The sequence below is a fragment of the Danio aesculapii genome, chromosome 2 (genome assembly GCF_903798145.1).
Source record: "Danio aesculapii chromosome 2, fDanAes4.1, whole genome shotgun sequence".
Classification (NCBI taxonomy): domain Eukaryota; kingdom Metazoa; phylum Chordata; class Actinopteri; order Cypriniformes; family Danionidae; genus Danio; species Danio aesculapii.
The window spans coordinates 54,481,215-54,501,938 of NC_079436.1; the positions used below are offsets into that span (position 1 = coordinate 54,481,215).

Sequence of the window (20,724 nt, forward strand, 5' to 3'; positions counted from 1 at the left end):
ATGAGTCCTTAAAGAAATTTATATTATTCTTAATAAGAATACAAATGACACAGTAATTTAGATTTTTTTATTATGTATACACAGTATTTTGATTTCAAATAAACGTTTCTATTATTTTTTTATAATTAATGAAAATAAAATAAAAGTCTCTCTGTCCAGATTTTCATGACTCATCTGTCCTCTATTGTAACTGGTTCTCCTCCCACTCTTGGAGCTGGAAATGATGCCCACGCTGAGACTTCCTGGAAAAGTGGCCATGTTTTTCACACAGCAATGTTGTTTACTTATAAAATAGGGGAATTTCTCTAGATAAAAGAAAAAAAATTAATGCACAAAATCTGAATGTTTAGGTCAATAATATTATATTATATTATATTATATTATATTATATTATATTATATTATATTATATTATATTTTTATTATATTATATTATATTATATTTTTATTATATTATATTATATTATATTATATTATATTATATTATATATTATATAACATAATATTATAAATGTATATAATAACAAAATATGTGATATGGGGAGAACAAGCAAACTCCACACAGAAGTGCCAACTGGTCCAGTCGGGACTCGAACCAGCGACCTTCTTGCTGTGAGGTGACAGCGCTAAGCACTGAGTCACCCGCACCGTCTTATTTAATATTTATTATATATTTTATTTATTTTAATTATAATTATTATTATCATTGCAGGGCGCAGTGGGTAACACGATCGCCTCACAGCAAGATAAGGTCACTGATTCGAGTCTCAGCTAGATCATTTGGCATTTCTGTGTGGAGTTTGCATGTTCTCCCCGTGTTGGCTTGGGTTTCCTCCGGGTGCTCCAGTTTCCCCCACAAGTCCAAAGACATGCGGTACAGGTGAATTGAATAAGCTAAATTGGCCGTATTGTATGTGTGTGAATGAGAGTGTATGAATGTTTCCCAGTGTTGGGTTGCAGCTGGAAGGGCATCTGCTGCGGAAAACATATGTTGATAAGTTGGCGGTTCATTCCACTGTGACGACCCCTGATTAATAAAGGGACTAAGCTGAAAAGAAAATGGATGAATGAATTATCATAACAATTATTATTATTATTGTTTATTATTATTATTATTATTCCTATCCGTCATATTTAAAACACCATGCTTACGTTTTAATAACCCTTGATTTCAGCATTTGAAAACACTCTCTACAAGCATTCACGCTAATTGTCTCCGTTATTTTTATTCCGGCATGTCAAGAACACAATGTGCGTCTGTGTTATTTTTATCTTCTCTCGGTGTTCCATTATACAGACTCTGCATTCGCAGCATACGTGATCAGACTTGCTCAATCGAACTCGCGAGACTTGATGACCGCCATTGCTTGTGTTTAGTGTGACCGAGCGCGTTAAAAATATGTTTTTATCCTCAACCCTGCGCTCTGCCGTCTCTTATACGGTACGTTTATTTAGTACATGTCTTAATCGAATTATTCGTGCGGTATTTTGATAAACTGCGTTAGACTTCTAGATTTAAACAGTGTTGACATCTGTGCAAGGGCATGAAGCTAATGGGCTAGCAGCTAATAATCAGGCCTGATAGTGTTTATATGTCAGTAAAATAATGTTTAATCATTCCAAATTTAGCTAGACAGTGTTTAAAAGCAGTGAATAATTCTAATATCTTACTTTACAACATGTTACTAGAAGCTATGACCGGTTAAGTAAGCGGAAAAAACAGAATCGATCAATAAATGTGTATGAAAATGATCAAATATTATGCGTTCATTGTTCCTCAGGCGAGGCAGGTGCGGAGTCTACATCAGACAACAGCTCGAGGAGGAGCTGGAGGAATCTTTGTGGTAAGACTTTGAGTTTTGTTGTCTTTTTTAGCAGTATTTTTGTATTGTTATTTATGAGAGACGTGAGATTTGACTGCACTGACACTATACTGAGGTAAAGTTGGTTTTACATTCGAACATTAGTTTATTTTTGAACAGTGACAACTTGTGACACGGTCTCTGTATTTTTTATTACGCTACTATGACTTCAAAGCAACATTAGCTCTATTTAAAGGTGACTTATGTAAGTTTTTGACTCTTCTAAAATACTACTATGTGTTTGCAGATATTTAAGAAACATGCTAAGTGAGCATTCTTGTTTATCTGAAAAGCAGTGCTGAAGTCAGATATTCTGCTTTGAAAATATGAGTTACGTGCTGGAACGCTGTCTTTGTTTTGGTTCTTTTAACCCGCCCACTGCCAGTTTAGCCAATTATATTCCATCACCCTGGGTTGCCTTGCTGGAAAACCGAATATTTCATTCATTCATTCATTCATTCATTCATTCAGGCAGGAAGGCTCTCAAAGCCTGAAATGCGACCTTTGGTGGACAGTAGCAGACTCCAAAATGAGACGCAGATTAAGTGTTCCACATGAGGTGGTTATTAATTAGCAAATAATGTAAATATTACTAACATAAACATTAGGTGAGCAGGTTAGATTGTAATCCTGTGTCCTAACAACACGCTATTGATACAATTTGCAATTGGCTGTTTGCACCAGATGAAACTAGGCATGGGCTGGTATAAGATTCTGATGATATGAAACCTTGCATAAAAATATCACGGTATTGTGCTCACTGCTCTAAAATATATCCTTTTTAAATGTCTGGGTAAAAAACAAAACCTTTTTTTCACCTTTGAAAACAATATATTCTATTTGATTTATTATATTTTGGAGTAATAGACACGTCAGACTATTCACCTTATTCTCCGCGTATGAGTATGCGCAGCCATTTGAATCGTTTTGGCTCGAAACTTCCGATCTCATTCACTTCCATTCATTTTTAGAGGTTAAAAACAGCTCGTTATGCTGCTTGATGTTGCAAACTGATCTTTTCGTATTATATTATTTACTTTTTATGTATAGTCATGCAAACACTTGTTTGTAGAGCGAGTAGTTTTACCGTTTTCTGCCGTTTATTATTTCTAGTCATTTCTCCCATAGGCAGCTGAATCGGAAGTTCTAAAACAATCGCAAAAACGAGCGCACTTCCGCGATGTAGAATAAGGTCAATATAGTTCAAATGAATCATTGACTTCTGCTGTGTTCATTAGTTTCAAAAACACAGATTTCTTTAAATTCAAGTCAACGGCATATTTGCATTTTTTTTTCTGATGGAGATACTGTTCTTAAAAAAACAAACAAAAAGTAAATAAAAATCGTACAAATGCTTTAGGGACAGTATTACAAAAAATTTGGCGGTATTAAAACCTTGACTTTTCCAAACCGTGGTATACCTTTAAAACGGTTATCGTCCCATGCCTAGACGAAACATGACAGAAATAAATACAGCCATTCAGAAGCACAGAATAGTGCACTTACTGCACCCCAGAGAAATGGTAAGGTTTACAATCTAATAAATACATATTAAACCTCTTTAACATTATTAAATGTTAAATGTAGATGCTGAATCGCTGGTATGTGTTGGCTTGCACTAAGTCGCAGTTCTGAATTTCAGTTTCAAACGGTTTATTTTATTGTCAAGATCTGAGGTGAACTATCTGCTGCTGCTTTCAGTATATGGCAATAAATGTCATGTAAAATGACATTCAAACTCACATTATTGGCATTTAACAATGCATAAAGCACATGAGGTGTACCTGAGGTGATCATTGTCAGTTTTCTGTTGTTCAACTGCAAGAAATAAATGCCATTTCTGCCATTTCTGGTTAGAACAAAAACACCTTTTAATATGGACAATATTCCTTCCATCACATGCTGTTGCTTTTATTGAGAACACAGATTAAATCCGCCTTAAGGCTCGATCGTCAGACTCGCTCCTGTTAGTCCTCAATCTGGCAACCTGCGCTTGCATTTGTTTTGATCCAGGAATGCAATACCTAGTTCAACCACTGGGTGTCAAACTTACATACTGCACCTTTAACTGACTTAAACTGATGTGTTTTCTAGAGTTGCTTTATACTTGAATGTGTTTCATAATTGAATAACGTTGCAACATTAGTATAGTTTATTCTCATTTATAACTCTGAAACTGCTTTAAAGTAATTTGTATTGTTTATAGTCTAGGCCTGTCACAATAATAAACATATCGACTTATCACACAACACATGGACATGACCTCAATCATTTTTATTGATGCAATAATTATCATCCATACATAAAAACCAACTCTAGTAACATTTTAGCTGATTGTGCAACATCTCTATCTCTATTGGAGGTGTCAGTATGGTTAAAAACACCATAGTATTTACTATAAATTACTAGAGTATATTTTCATGTGGGTGTCTGACAGCTGATCTGGTAGCAGATATCACAGCCTCTGTTACTCTTTACCTTGCACTTTATTGTTAACATTTGTTGTTATTCATTTAGGATATGCACTTTCACATTCTGATTTCAGTGCCTCATTATTATGTTAGTAAAATGGCTATAATTCAATGAAATATTCTTATGAATAAAATATGATGTCTTCACTGGAAGAGTGTACTTATATTGTGATGATATTATGTTGTCATTCTGGCATTATATAATGAGTGGCATAAAATGGTCAAATATATCGTTTATCGCAAAATATTTAGTGCAATATATCGAACGACAAAAAATAGATATCGTCATAGGCCTATTATAGTGGTCTATTAGGAGTGCTGGGTTGCCATCTGCTGCATAAAACATATGCTAGAGAAGTTGGCGGTGCATTCCGCTGTGGTGACCACTGATTAATCAGAGCCTAATCTGAAGGAAAATGGGTTAATGAATTAATGCTTTATATGGGTCAAACATGAGAGGATTTTAAAGCATCAAAAACAAAAAGTGTATTACAGCTTTCAAGTGGAATTCAGCAAATTGAATATTTTGTTTGAGCAAAAAAACCCAGATATAATGACTGTCATAGATTTTTATAAATATGAATTAATTAAATATTATTATAGAAAACACCCACTAAACTGCCGTTTAGTGTAACAATTAAGCTTGTATACCACAAAATTAGTGTATTACACTGGTGTCACGGTTCAGTTACGATTATCATGTCATCAGTTCAGTTCAGTTTGACATCTCTGTGCATTGATGATGCTTTCCATCCACGATTTTTTTATTTGACTTTACAACACAATAATACAATTTTGTCTTTTAATACAAGCAGTAAGATATATGAGCTGTACCTTTAAATTTACCTGCCCAAAGAAAACACTCTTTTTAAATCTATTCAACAGAACACAAGTACATGCACAGAAGCCAACAGGTGCATTTATTTCAAATACACAAATGTAAACAATAACCTGTTGGATATTAGGTAATAAAATTGATATAATAGCTGAATGAATGGATATATTTAAACATTTATATAAGTAAATAGACTAAATGATGGGCTAAACAAATCTGTGTATTTCTTTGTGCGCAGATTCTATGTGGGCCTAGTTATAACATGTGAATTAATAATAATAATAATAATAATAATGACTTTATTTCTATGTAGTTTGATACAAATACCAGCCTTTTTTGACCCGTGAGTACACTTCACATAAGAATCAATAATTTGTTGAATTATTCAGTGCATGTATGTAAGAAAAAACACAATGTTGGGCTCATAGTTTTTGCAGCTGATTATTTGTTGTTGATGAGTTATTTCTCTGTGTTCATTATTCCAGCACAGAGACACACCAGAAAACAATCCAGACATCCCGTTTGAGTTCACCCCTGAAAACATGAAGGTGAATATATATGTATATTTTATTTTGATGTCATAACATGAACTAATTTGAGGCTGGTCATTCACAAGCTTTTTTTCTGTTATTGTTTGCACCTTTTCCCTAATAATATAAATATTGTGAATAGTACACTGCATAGTACTAGAAAAAAAAATCTAGCATTGCGATATTTTATCATTCTGTAAAATACCCTCACCGGCCACTTTATTAGGTACACCTTACTAGTACCGGGTTGGACCCCCTTTTTGTCGTCAGAACTGCTTTAATCCTTCATGGCATAGATTCAACAAGGTACTGGAAATGTTCCTCAGAGATTTTGCTCCATATTGACATGATAGCATCATGCTGTTGCTGCAGATTTGTCGGCTGCACATTCATGATGCGAATCTCCCGTTCCACCACATCTCAAAGGTGCTCTATTGGATTGAGGTCTGGTGATTGTGGAGGCCATTTGAGTACAGTGAACTCATTGTCATGTTCAAGAAACCAGTCTGAGATGATTTATGCTTCATAATGTGGTGTGTTATCCTGCTGGAAGTAGCCATCAAAAGATGGAGACACTGTGGTCATAAAAGGATGGACATGGTCAGCAACAATACTCAGCTAGGCTGTGGTGCTGACACGATGCTCAATTGGTACTAATGGGCCCAAAGTTTGCCAAGAAAATATTCCCCACACCATTACACCACCACCACCACCTGCCTGAACCGTTGATACAAGGCAGGATGAATCCATTCATGTTGTTGACGCCAAATTCTGACCCTACCATCTGAATGTTGCAGCAGAAATGGAGACTCATCAGACCAGGCAACGTTTCTCCAATCTTCTATTGTCCAGTTTTGGTGAGCCTGTGTGAATTGTAGCCTCAGTTTCCTGTTCTTAGCTGACAGGAGTGGCACCCGGTGAGGTCTTCTGCTGCTGTAGGCCATCCGCCTCAAGGTTGGACGTGTTGTGTGTTCAGAGATGCTCTTCTGCAGACCTCGGTTGAGTTACTGTTGCCTTTCTATCAGCTGGAACCAGTCTGGCCATTCTCCTCTGACCTCTTGCATCAACAAGGCATTTGCGCCCACAGAACTGCCGCTCACTGGATATTTCCTCTTTTTCAGACCATTCTCTGTAAACCCTAGAGATGGTTGTGCGTGAATATCCCAGTAGATCAGCAGTTTCTAAAATACTCAGACCAGCCCGTCTAGCACCAACAACCATGCCACATTCAAAGTCACTTAAATCGCCTTTCTTCCCCATTCTGATGCTCAGTTTGAACCGCGGCAGATCATCTTGACCATGTCTACATGCCTACATGCATTGAGTTGCTGCCATGTGATTGGCTGATTAGAAATTTACGTTAACAAGCAGTTGGACAGGTGTACCTAATAAAGTGGCCGTTGAGTACAGTTTCACTAGATTAGTTGCATAACTATTTGCAAACATTGATTGGGATGATTCTGTAGGGAGTGCATATGCATAAAATCTACAAGCATAGATAAAATGAAATAAGCAGCTTTTTATTGTTTTCTGTTGAGCTGGATTCAGGTAAACAGTAATTGAATAATCAAATGTCAAAGGTAATACTGCATACTCTTTGTTTTATAAACAATTAATTTGATTAAAATTAATCCTTTTTTTAATTTGCCAGAGTTACAAACGGTACAGTTTCTTATGCCTGAATGCTTTTAAAACCCTCACACAGTCACAGACCTCAGAAAACACTTGGATCAATTATAATACTCGCGATGTGACTATAGCGAATGATCACATTGCAATATCGATGTTCAAATGAAATGTTGTGCAGCCCTATTGTGAAGATTTCAGTGTTTATAGCTTCATGTGGATGTGTATGTATGTATATATATTTATAATGATATGTTTTTGCTGGTGTTGGTTTGTAACAGCGAGTTGAGGCCATCATTAATAATTACCCAGAAGGACACAAGGCAGGCGCTACTATTCCTGTGCTGGATTTGGCTCAGAGGCAGAATGGATGGCTTCCTATTTCTGCCATGAACAAGGTGAGAGGATACTAAGACATGCAGATGTTTAAAAAGTACCATTTACGTGGAAATATTGCTGTATAGTGACATTTTTTAGTTATTTCATTGACTAGAAATTGCTGCCTGGTCAGTGTTATTTTTATTTATTTTTCTGTTTTCTTTATATTTGTAGGTAAAGCTTTTAAAATGATGTTGTGATTTTGTCATTTATATTACGAAATATTAGATTTTAATGTATGAATTAGGGTCGGGCGATGTCGATCAATTTAGCATCGTACAATGTCTAATATGAAACATCGCGATGGATGATGGCATCGTCGTCATAGGTGGCGGTGAATTAAATATTTATAAATAATTAATTAATTCATAACAAATGAATTATTTGTAGCCTACCATTTCAACTACCTGACCCGCATGGTCTTAGTTTTACCCATAACCAAATCATAAATAAATGAAGAGAAGTTACACACAAATTACCACCTGTCAATCACTTTTTCTGCTGGATTCTGGCATGAATAGGCAGAGTGATCTGTGTCGTTATAATGGCGTCGACAAACTTGGTTGGTAAAAAAGGTGCACAACCAACAGGAACCAACCAACAGCATCTGAGGTCTTCACTAAAATATTAAGTACAAGCATGAAAGCGAAAGATTGAAGCAGTGTACTGACGCTGTGACACGTTACCTGATAGATTCAAAGGACCGAAGTGTCATATAGACGAGGTTAATTAAAGGTTCATTAAATATCACGTTTAACAACTATAGTGAGATGTAATCCAGCGGTACATCCTTGATAAACTGTCCAACGTGCACTGCTCTCTGGGTTTTTGTGCTCAAAGCACCCGCTGACTGCTGGAGCTCAGACGTGTGTCTGTGTGGTCACGTGATGTGCGTTTTTCGCGGTATAGTGTGGAAGAAGGGCTTTTCAGAAATGCTAGATGAAACGCCAGTGTGGACGAGGATCATTTTTGTTCTAAAATGGCATTTTAAAACTAAGACATATCAGTGTAAACGGGGCCTCAGTGTGTATTTTTTGCAAGCGGGCTGTTGCTGTGACTGGGGCGGGGCGGAGGATCAAGATGCCGGCTCAGCATCGTGATGTCTATCGGCCATCAGTGATGGACAAAGGCATCGCCTATCAACCCAACCCTAGTATACAGTTTATATATCTATATATATATCTATCTATCTATATCTATATATATATATCTATCTATATATATATATATATATATATATATATATATATATATATATATATATATATATATAATTTTATTTTTTTCTTCTTAGTTATATTTTATTTAAGAAATTAAATGAACAGATTTTAAAATTTCTTATTTCAGTTAACAATGATTTATTTGAATAAATAAAGATTACATTTATTTGATCATTTTTTAATAATATCTGACTAATCATTTTAGAGGGTATTTATATCATTTTTTTTAGTGATGCATGTCTCTGTGAAACATTAGTTGTTAAAATGTATGGGATTTTGTGCAATATATTTATCTAAGCCACTCATGTTTCATGACATGCATGACATTCATCTATTAACAAAATCAGGTATTATTATCCATTACATTAAATTAGTACATTAAATTAAATTACCTTAATATGTTACATTGCCAAAACATTACATAATATTTAATCTTTGGTATTAATGTAATTGCAAAATAATGATCATGTTAATATTAATAATTTATAATTATATATAAATATAATATTAAAAATTATGATAATTGGTGATATAAATATTTAAAAAGTACATTTTAATTGATGATAATTTGTGTTTTTTTAGTATGCTTAGGATAATACTGTAATTTTATTAGTTTTATAATTGTGCTTTAATTTTAGTTTAATATTATTATTTTATTTAGTTCAATATTATTATTATTTTATTTAATCTTTTTCTTCAAGACACTAAAATAGTTTTAGTTTACTCAAATAAATCCTAATGTCCTGTTGTACTCTTTTATTATAATGAATTATTGTTTTTATTGTGTTGTTAGTTGTTTTTTGCACTGAATCTTTTGGTCTCTTCCCTGCTGTGATTGTGTGTTTGTCCTGCAGGTGGCAGAGGTCCTGGACATTGCTCCTATGAGGGTTTACGAAGTAGCGACTTTCTACACAATGTTCCTCCGTCAGCCGGTGGGCAAATACCACATCCAGATCTGCACCACCACACCGTGCATGTTGTGTGACTCCGACAGCATCCTGGAGGCCATCCAAAACAAACTGGGTAATCCTTGACACCATCAAAACACACTTACAATGTCAATATACAGTTGAAGTCAAAATTATTCGACCTCCTTTAAATTGTGTTCTTTTTCATATATTTTCCAAATGATATTTAACAGAGAAAGGAATTTCTCACAGTATTTCCTATAATATTTTTTCTTCTGGAGAAATTCTTATTTGTTTTATTTCGGCTAGAATAAAAGCAGTTTTTAATTGTTTTAAAATCATTTTAGTCAATATTATTAGCCCCCTTAAGCAATATTTTTATTCAGTTGTCTACAGAACAAACCATCCTTACTGTATGTTCACACTGAAAGCGGTGAGCGTCTAAGGTTGCTCTGGCCGCCCTGGCAACAACGCTGTCTGCCTTCAGCTCCGGCCGCGAAAGCGTCAAAATTCGCTACATTGACCCTCATAAGGAGCCATTGCATCATATCAGTTACATTCCTGCATAAAACATACTTTCTAGCATGAAAATGTTGCGCACTTCTTATCAAATTCATTTAACAATGGAAGATCAAGTTGCATGTGTTGCGGCTTTGCTCCACATAATTATCCAATATGTCCATATGTCTGAAATATCCTGAAGCAGCAACACTGTTTTGTACTGTCGCATGAGATTTTTAAAGATAAATATATATATATATAACATTAATGCACATCAGTAACTCGCCAGTAACTTATTTAATGCATGTTCCTGTAAGAAAACATTGTAAATAATTGAAAAAACGCCGACCGCACTAATCAAACCCTTGGGAACAACTGTGGTCAGAACCAAAGTTCACAGGTCTGTGTTCTCTGAACTCCTCCCAAGCGGTGGACTTATTCATTTTGATTGCTTGCCGCCGAACCACGTCAGAGCTCATTTCTATAAAGTTGACTTGATTTCAACTCTCCTTGTCGCCCACACCGGCAAAGACGCGCCGCGCTGCTCCTCGCTGCCGGCTCTCATTGAAAATGAATGATTTCCGGCTACTTTGACGCTCTCGCCTCTTTTGGTGTATACAATGACTTGCCTAATTACCCTAATTAAACTAATTAACCTAGTTAAGCCTTCAAATGTCACTTTTAGTATTTTGTCAAATATTATATACTGTTATCATGGCAAAGATAAAATAAATCAGTTATTAGAAATGAGTTATTAAAACTATTATGATTACAAATGTGTTGAAAAAGCTTCTCTCCGTTAAACAGAAATTGGGGAAAATATATATGGGGGCTAATAATTCAGGAGGGCTAATAATTGTGACTTCAACTGTATCTGAAGAAGCTGGAATAATACACCGAGGCTTTGCAATATTCTTTATTTGAGAACATGACGTTTTATTGAGAAACAAAATCAGAAGCTATTAATATTTTTATTCTTCTGGTGAACAAAAGTGCTTGTTTTTGCATTGCTATTATTAGCATCTGAAATGTTTTTGTTCTCCGTGCAACACAAACAAGATATTTTAGTTGCTTTAATTAAACATGAACCCAAATATAATGAAGTATTAAAAACATCTATAATGTTTATATTTCATTTTAACTTATGTTGATGTTTTTTAGAGAGTTACTAAAAGTAAATCTAAAATGAAACGTACTTAAAACTATAGACAATATTTATTTGGTAAATGATTATTTAATTTATTTGCTGTTCATTCGTTTTCCTTCGGCTTAGTCCCTTTATTTATCAGTGGTCACCACAGCGGAATGAACCGCCAACTATTCTGTCTGGTTTTACACAGCATCCGTTGCGTGAAACATATGCCAGAATAGTTGGCTGTTCATTCCACTGTGGCGACCTCTGAAATGGAGACTAAGCCGAAGCAAAATGAACGTTGTTCTAGTTGCATTATAATTGATTTTCATAGTTGAATTTGTCAACATACCACAGAAGTACTTTACTATAATAACACCAAAAGTAAAACTGATTTTAATTGACCCATTTAACAATCTAATATCTAATAATAAATTGCTTATCTTATCTATCGATTAATAATAATAATGGTAATCAATTTACAATATTGGTTGAATTATCTTTAATTGCATTCAACAAAAATACTGACCATTTAATTGAAGTTTCAAATGACAAAATATGAATAAAAAACAATTAAAGGAGAAGTAATCAATGATTTGTGTTTAATTTGGTAACCTAAAGGTGATTTCTCCTGTCAGGTATTAAAGTCGGGCAAACCACAGCAGATAAATTATTCACGCTGACAGAAGTGGAGTGTCTCGGAGCTTGTGTGAACGCACCGATGGTCCAAATCAACGATAACTATTATGTGAGTATGATCACAGACTTGTTTTGAGTGTGTGTTGATGAGAGGAGAGTTTTAATGTCAACAGGGCGTTAGCAAGATTTGTATGTTATTGATATGAGTATTAAGGTCATTATGTATAGTTGAAGTCAAAATTATTAGAATTTTCTTTTCTTTTTCAATTATTTCCCAAATGATGTTTATCAGAGCGAGGAATTTTTCACAGTATTTCCTATAATATTTTTTCTTCTTCTTATTTGTTTTAATTCGGCTAGATTAAAAGCAGTTTTAAATTTTTTAAAGACGATAAAAAATTATTAGCCCCTTAAGCAATATCTTTTTTCTATTGTCAACAGAACAAACCATCCTTATAGAATAACTTGCCTAATTACCCTGACTTTAACCTAGTTAAGCCTTTAAAATGTCACTTTAAGCGGAATACTAGTATCTTGAAAAATATCTAGTGAAAATTATGTACAATCATCAGCGTAATGGAAGCACGCTAGCGAAGTGCTGTGCAGGTAAACCTCACTCCTCTGACCTCAAAAGGTGTTCTAGCGACAGACGCTAGAGGCAGGGGCCTTTAGCTGCCTTGTTAGAGCAGTCAACTCCCATGCAAAGAATCGCCCGTACGATCCCAGCTCAGACCGTGTTGGGTGCAATAGGACTAGTGGTTTACCAGTGGGGGCTCGTCCGGGATGGGAGTGAGGTTTGGGGGGCGAGTGTAACCAGGCCAGCAAGCAAAATGCTGTGCAGGTAAACCTCACTCTCCTGACTTCAAAAGGTGCTGTAGTGATGGACGCTAGAGGCCATGGTCTTTAGCCTCCTTGTTAGAGCAACAGACTCCTATGCAAAGAAACGCCGGTTTGATCTCAGCTCAGACCGGGTTGGGTGCAATAGGACTGGTGGGTTAAAACTGCAAAGATAAAAGAAATCAGTTATTAGAAATTAGTTATTAAAACTATTATGTTTAGAAATGTGATGAAAGAAAAAAATGTTAAAGAAATTAAAATATAAAATAATTCAAATTTAACTAATATAATTCTGACTTCAACTGTACATTACAAAATATCATTTTTATATATAATAAAAATAAAGCAAAATAAAGAACAAAGATAAAAATGAAATAAACAGCACTTTAAACATTATTGATGTACAGAAATTCAATAATCTAATGTAAAATAGCACGGTGTAGTCTTCATTGCATAAATAAACACAATTAATCTCTGTTAAAGTGGCAAACTTTTGAATTTCTCCTGTTCAACTGGGTTGAAATCACTTGATATCCTCTAATGCAGGGTATCCGCGGAGTCTTAGAAAGTCTAAAAATGTCTTAATCTCAAAAGCTAAATTTTAGGCCTTAAAAAGTCTTACATCTACTGAAATATTTTGTTGTAGGTCTTAAATCTTTTTAAACAGGTCTAAATTTCCTTTATTGATATATAACTACCCAATCTGGCCATTAACACCCATACAATTACCAACAATCCATCTCAATAAAAGTTGTTCTTCATTTATTTACTGCTGAGGATACTGACAAGGCATGGGCCGGTATAAGGTTGTGACGGTATGATAACCTTGGATAAAAATATCACGGTATTATGATTACTACTTTAAAGGGCACCTATGGTGAAAAATCTACTTTTCAAGCTGTTTGGACAGACATATGTGCATGTATGGTGTATAGACTGTCATATTGGGGTGATATAAGCACACCCAGTGCTTTTTTTTTTCAATTTAACAACATAAAAAAACGGTGGACCAATTGGAGCGGTTTTCAGATCGACCAGAACTTTACGTAGGAGAGCGGTCCCCCCGCCCACCAATATTGATTGACAGGCGCGTCATCATATCCTCAGTTTGTTGATTCACGTCCGCCATTTTCAGCGTGAGTCGAAGCGATATCACTAAAGGAACACCCTTGCTCTATTTTTAGATGCAAGGCTCATTGGGCTCAACACAAGATCAATATTCTCCACATTATCGCTCTAATCAGAATTATTGGTTGTATCTTTAGGTAGGTTTGCAAACATGTGTACTTCTCATTGAGTCTACCTTATACTTCAGCCGTTTGCATTTCTCGAGATCCCAGAAGCTCCCTGTGATCTTAACTAGCATGCGTTTTAGAATTCTAAACATAGGTTTCTATCAGGGTACACTCAAGTCGACGGCTGGGCGCCGCGGACCGCTGCAGAAACCTATGTTTAGAATTAAAAAATGCGTGGAGTGACGATTCGGGACACTTCATTTTTCTGCCGCGCCACAGAGAGTGTCTGGTGTGCCGTGTCGTGGCTTCGAGCGGCGCATCCGGTGCCTCAGTCAAAGTTAATTCAGTGTGCGTGGTTATTAGTTTCTGTGTACAAGCTCGGCACTTGAAACTAGCACACAGTTGGCTGTAAAACTGTACAAAGACACAAATGATTTTGTACCCTCTGCTTGGTCTGTGTCCAAGTCGTACATGTACGACTGAATGGTGATCCTCTCACTCCTTCTCTGAGTCTCTGTTGCAAACACAGAGCGGGTGAGCTCATGGCCCCACCCCTTGTTACGTTGGCGGGAAGCCGAAACTAATTTACATGTGGAGCAACACACCCCTAAATCAGCGAACTGTGGACACGCCCCCAACATGACACTTTTTAACACATTATAATAAAACAATCTGAATTGTGTTTTGAACTGAACCTAAACTGGCACACTCAGAAGAACCATAATATTAATATTACATCATAAAAAACAGGTAAACTATGGGCCCTTTAAAATATGATATCTTTATAAATGTCTTGGTAAAGAAACAACAACTTCTCCTCCACTGAACACAATATATTTTATTTTAAGAAACATTTAAAATATTTTGGAACAGTAGCTTTTGATGTGGAGGGTCATGTTCTGCTGGAGAGACTGTTGCTCTAAAAAAAACTAAATAAAATAATCACCAAAAAAACCCTGTACATATACCATAGGAACAGTATATCAGAAAATTCAGGCGGTTTAAAAGCTTGACTTTTCCAAACCGAGGTAAACCTTGAACCGGTTATTGTCCCATGCTTAATACTGACCTGACCTTTTTTTATTATTAAATATAATAAATTATAATTATTTTTTGATGGGTCAAGTGAAAAAAATCCTTAGCATTTAGCCCTGTATAAATCAAAAATTTCATTCATAATAGTCTTGATAATGTCTTAAGTTTAACTTGGTGAAACCTGCAGAAACCCTGTAATGTGACTATTGCAGATTTGCACATTGCGATATCATCCTATTATAGTCTTCAGTTGTGTTTAAATAGAGATTAATTTAGCAGTTTGATCTCGACACACACCGCTGGTGAATATTATGGTCAGAGTGTCAGTTTAAGCTTGTTGTGTGACCCACCGCTAATGATGTAATTAGCCGTGGCCTCTCACAGTTTACCATAGTTAACCTGATTCACTCACCTGAACTGGGTTAGCAGGTCTCGCTCAGCTAATAATCCGCTCACTCGATCGTCTGCTGAGCTCACACTTTTATCATCCTCCTCCACTGCTGTGGTTTTCTGTATTGTGGAGGTAAACGTGAGATCAAATCTGCATGACCCTGGTGCGGTTTAAACTCCAGTTGGTGTTTTCAGATAGTTGAGTTTCAAATGATCCGACTTAGTTTTGTCCAAGACTAAAACTAAAGCCGTTAAACTTAAACGTTGTGTATTGTACAAATTGACTACCCTTTCATTATGTTGGGGGCTATTTTTGCCCTATAGACTTCCATTATAATGACATTTCTTGATTGCAAAGCCATATAATCATGCATTCTTGATTGTTGCTGGCTTTCCCTGTTAGCAGGTGTGTCATTTTTACTGTCGATCATCAGTTGACAGCATTAACCCTTTAGATAGGTCTGTCCAAAAAGGTTTCAGACTTTTATATGGAGTTCAGTGGAGTAAAACAGCAGATTGTAGTGCGTGTGCAGAAATACATTTACTGTGTTTGCTATGTTCTGAGAGCTGAGCAGCTTATTTTTTTCATTTTGTCAAACATCAAGGTAAGTGTGCAAAGGTCTCTCTCAGGGCATGCTAGGTACAGGTAGAGTTGCCTTGAACTGTGCCGAATCGTGGTTGTCCCCTCTCCCCCACCGGCCTGCATTCACACTGCTTTTACATTCCGAGCACGCTTACGTCATCGATGATGCGACTGTTCAGTTTAACAGGAAGAGAAGCGCTCTCGCTCATTACCGTGGACATTGCTTTATTTATAACTTTTTTGTATTATGTTTAGTCATTTAGGATGCAGTGACATGCACTCATATATTTTGAACAGACCCACCACTTTTGACGCTCATAAATTATCATAGAAATCCTCGTGCTGTATGTATTAGGAGGTTTGCTGAAGGTGCAGCTGTCGTGCAATGAGGGGCTTGTATCTTTAATAAACTATGACAGTTCGTGTTCATCGAAAAGTAAGAATGATAAATAAATCCAAATGAAACAATCACTTAAAAGGGACGTAGAGTCTTCAGTTTTATGCTCAGGCACGCTCTTCACTCACACTAAAAGCGTACCGCACCTGAGCCCAAGTGAACCGCGCTCTGGCACACCTCTTCCAACTGGCCCAGGGATGGCCAACTGAACCACACCTGGGCCCAATTTGGAGCACTCACACTTGTCAAACAAACCGGGAAACACGCCCGGGCATGGTTCGTAGTGCACACTTTTAATCTCTCACACACATACACACACACACGCACACACACACACGCACACACACACACACACACACACACACTATACTCCATCTAAAAGCCAGAAACTAAGCTTTTTTGCACTATAACTGATGATCAACATTAAAAATTACAAATTGTACCTCTTGCCAACATGGAAAACCACCAACAATCAAGACTGCACGATTATATGCTGTCATGGCTTTGCAATCAAAAAATGTCTTTATAATGGAAGTCAATTTGGCAAAAACAGCCATCAACATAACCAAAAGATAGTCCAGTGCATTGTTATTTACTTTTTTTATTTCAAAGCGTTTTCCCAAAATATGTGAGAAAGTTGTTGCCAAATTAAGACTCGAATCACCCCAGAGTGGATGAAAACATCCCCAACAAGTGTTAACTGAAGTTAAAGTCATTGAATGTTATTTCATCAAGGGTATAATAAAAATGCTTCATTTATATCATCTAAAACTATTTGTAAATATAAAAACGCTATAAATAACCCTATAAATAAACAGTTGAAGGCTTGTTAGCCATCCTGTGAAATTTAAATCGTTTTCAAATATTTTAACAGAGCAATGGTATTTTTAAACAGCGTTTTACAGTAATATTTCTTTCTTTGAGAAAATGTTTTAAATGATTTTTTTAAGTTTAATATATGGGTCTGAATACTCAAGACCATGTGATAATTCAATTTTTGTTTTTTAATAAATCTGCGAAAATGTCAGCAATTCAATGTTCCAGTGTTCTTTCAATATGGGGTGCTGTGTGAACATTAATGAGGAAACAAATGAACGTAAATGATTTCAGCAATTGGCTACAATATAGCAAAGAGTGAAAAATTTAAGGGGGTCTGAATTCTTTACGTACACACTGTATATATTTATTATTATTATTATTATTGTTTAATTTTTTGTGGCTACTGAACAAACCATTGTTGTTAAATGACTTTCCTAAATAAACTAATTTACCTAGTTAAGCCTTTAAATGGCACTTTAGGCTGAATACTAGTATCTTGAAAAATAACTAGTAAAATGTTATGTACCGTCATCATGGCAAAGACAATTGAAATCAGTTATTAAATTGCTTGTGTTTAAAAATGTGTCGTTAAATCTTCTCTTTATAAAACGGCACTTAGGAAATATTTTAAAACAATTAGAATTTCACAGAGGGGATAATCATTTTAACTTTAAACTGTATACAATGAGTATTCAATGAATAAACAATGGCTACTGTGATGTTTCACATTTTTGTGGCAAACCTGATGATCCTGTTTAAAGTTGGGTTTTGTTATAGTTGTTTTTTTCTCTGCAAACAAATGTCATTTTAATGTTTAAAAAAAACAACTTATTATTTATTTATTTATTTTTACTTTTTGTCATTCACTCAGGTTGAATTTTATAAGTAATTATACACTACTTAACAAAAGTCTTGTTGTCGATCCCAGTTGTAAGAGCAACAAATAATAAGTTGACTTCTAGTTGGAAAAATGTCAGAAGGAAGATTTTTCCTATGAATCATCTGTTGAGCTGCATTCCAATCATCACTAATACTGCAGAAGACCTACTGGAACACGCATGGAGCCAAGATTCTCACAGAAATCAATCAAGTTTGGGGAAGGAAAAATCATGGTTTGAGGTTACATTCAGTATGGGGGCGTGTGAGAGATCTGCAAGAGTGGATGGCAGCATCAACAGCCTGAGGTATCAAGACATTTGTGCTGCCCTTTACATTACAAACCACAGGAGAGGGCAAATTCTTCAGCAGGATAACGCTCCTCCTCATACTTCAGCCTCCACATCAAAGTTACTGAAAGCAAAAAAGGTCAAGGTGCTCCAGGATTGGCCAGCTCAGTCACCAGACATGAACATTGAGCATGTCTGGGGTCAGATGAAGGAGGAGGCATTGAAGATGAAGCCAAAGAATCTTGATGAACTCTGGGAGTCCTGCAAGAACGCTTTCTTTGCCATTCCAGATGACTTTATTAATCAGTGATTTGAGTCATTGCAGAGATGTATGGATGCAGTCCTCCAAGCTCATGATGGAGTCAGACACAATATTCATTCTGTTTCCACTGCAGCATCACTTTATATTCTATACTGGACATTATTTCTGTTCAGTGACAAGACTTTTGTCTAAGCAAAGTCAGACCTTACTGTCCTAATTAAATCATTTTAAATCAAAGCATGGTCATATTTTATTGTGGTAAAATAAGCATAATCTAGAGGCCTTTCATATAAGCCACTTCTGATACCAAATGATCAACTAGAAGTCAAGTTATTATTTGTTGTTCCTAAAACTGGGATAGGCGACAAGACTTTTGTCAGGTGGTGTATATTAAGGCCATTGTACATTGGAACATTACAATTATCACTACATCTATCACTATCATTACAACTATCTCAGTATACTAAATATCATTTCATAGATTTTTCTGCAAAGTTTTTCTGGTCTTAATTAGTTTGGTTCATCTGTGAGATCAGCGAAAGAGCAAAAGTAAATGAATCCTCCATTAATGTGTGTTTCTGCGCTTGGCTCTGTAGGAGGATCTTAAACCATCAGACATGGAGCAGATTATTGATGAGCTGAAGGCAGGCAGGGTTCCTCCTCCTGGACCCAGGTACACACACACACACACACACACACACACACACACACACACATTTCAGATTTTAATATTACGTGATATGTCTTGATCAAAATTCATCAACACCACAGTGATTTTTAAAATGCTTTTTAATTGGCTGTGAAGATTCAGATGGCATTAGATTCCCTCCTTGTCTCACAACTATGAGTTTAGAAGCATTTCCGATTCAAAAGTGTATTTTAAAGTGTCCTAATATTAAATTTCAGTTCCCTACAATTGGTATAATCCTTCCTAAGGCCCAAAAACATTGTAATTTTCAGAATATGCACTTAATATTAGAATCATTTCGCAAAGGTTTGATTGTGTTCATTTGAATCAATTCAGGCCTCAAGGGTTTGTTAACCCCTCCCTTCCGTGAGCCAACTCTGCTCTGGTTGGTCAGCTAGCTGGCCAAGTCTGTTTTGATTGGTCTTTCTGTATCTATCACTTGTCAGAAACGAAATGTCCATTTCAGACTGTTGGTATTTCATGGACAGGTGTGGATTATGCTGATGTTACTTAATTCATCCAGACCTAGGAATTACTGCGAGGAAAAATAATATACATTAATATAAGTATTAAACAAGATATGTTTTTCCTGGGAATAGTATTTCTGAAGGAGCTGTTGACATGGAATTGAAGCAGATTTTGGTAAAAACCCAAACAATACAAACATAAAAATAAGACAAAACAAAAAATATCTGAAAAATGAGTTATGTGACAGAAGGAGAAAGTGCTGAACTACTGAAACGTATTGAATACTTTATTTAAAAGGCTTTTTTTGGTGCTGCAGCTTAAAGACGCCTCTCATATGGAGAATGAAGTCACATGCATTGCTCAGGTGTGAGTTTTTCACAGACTTTAACAGTGTCAAAATCTTGATGGTTCTGTGGGTCTCGTCTACCAAATCTGATCTTTATTTTGTATTTTCCATTGGATTCAAGTCAGGTGACTGGCTGGGCCATTCTACAGCTTGATTTTCTTTCTCTGAAAGCATTTGAGATTTTCCTTGGCTGTGTTTTGGATCATTGTCCCGCTGAAATGTCCACCCTGGTTTCATCCTCCTGCTAATGTAGATGCTGTACTGAAGCAGCTGCTGTCTGGGCTTTCACTGCCTTTCCGCACCTCCCTTCATGTGTTCAATACTTTTTCCCTGCGTCATTTCATTTTATTATGCATAACTTAATTTGCAAACTAATTAGATTTGGGGTTTTTTACAT

The 20,724-nt window shown here is 35.9% G+C and overlaps 1 protein-coding gene across 1 annotated transcript in view; it reads left to right on the forward strand.

The window, feature by feature from the left end:
* The first annotated feature begins 1,325 nt into the window (after positions 1-1,325).
* Positions 1,326-20,724, forward strand: part of ndufv2 (NADH:ubiquinone oxidoreductase core subunit V2) — a 20,170-nt gene continuing 771 nt past the window's right edge. The window contains exons 1-7 of the mRNA XM_056445788.1: positions 1,326-1,440; positions 1,781-1,843; positions 5,653-5,715; positions 7,605-7,721; positions 9,776-9,944; positions 12,101-12,210; positions 19,422-19,498. Of these exons, the coding sequence (XP_056301763.1) occupies positions 1,399-1,440; positions 1,781-1,843; positions 5,653-5,715; positions 7,605-7,721; positions 9,776-9,944; positions 12,101-12,210; positions 19,422-19,498 (641 nt within the window). The 5' untranslated portion in view covers positions 1,326-1,398. The remainder of the gene's footprint in view (positions 1,441-1,780; positions 1,844-5,652; positions 5,716-7,604; positions 7,722-9,775; positions 9,945-12,100; positions 12,211-19,421; positions 19,499-20,724) is intronic.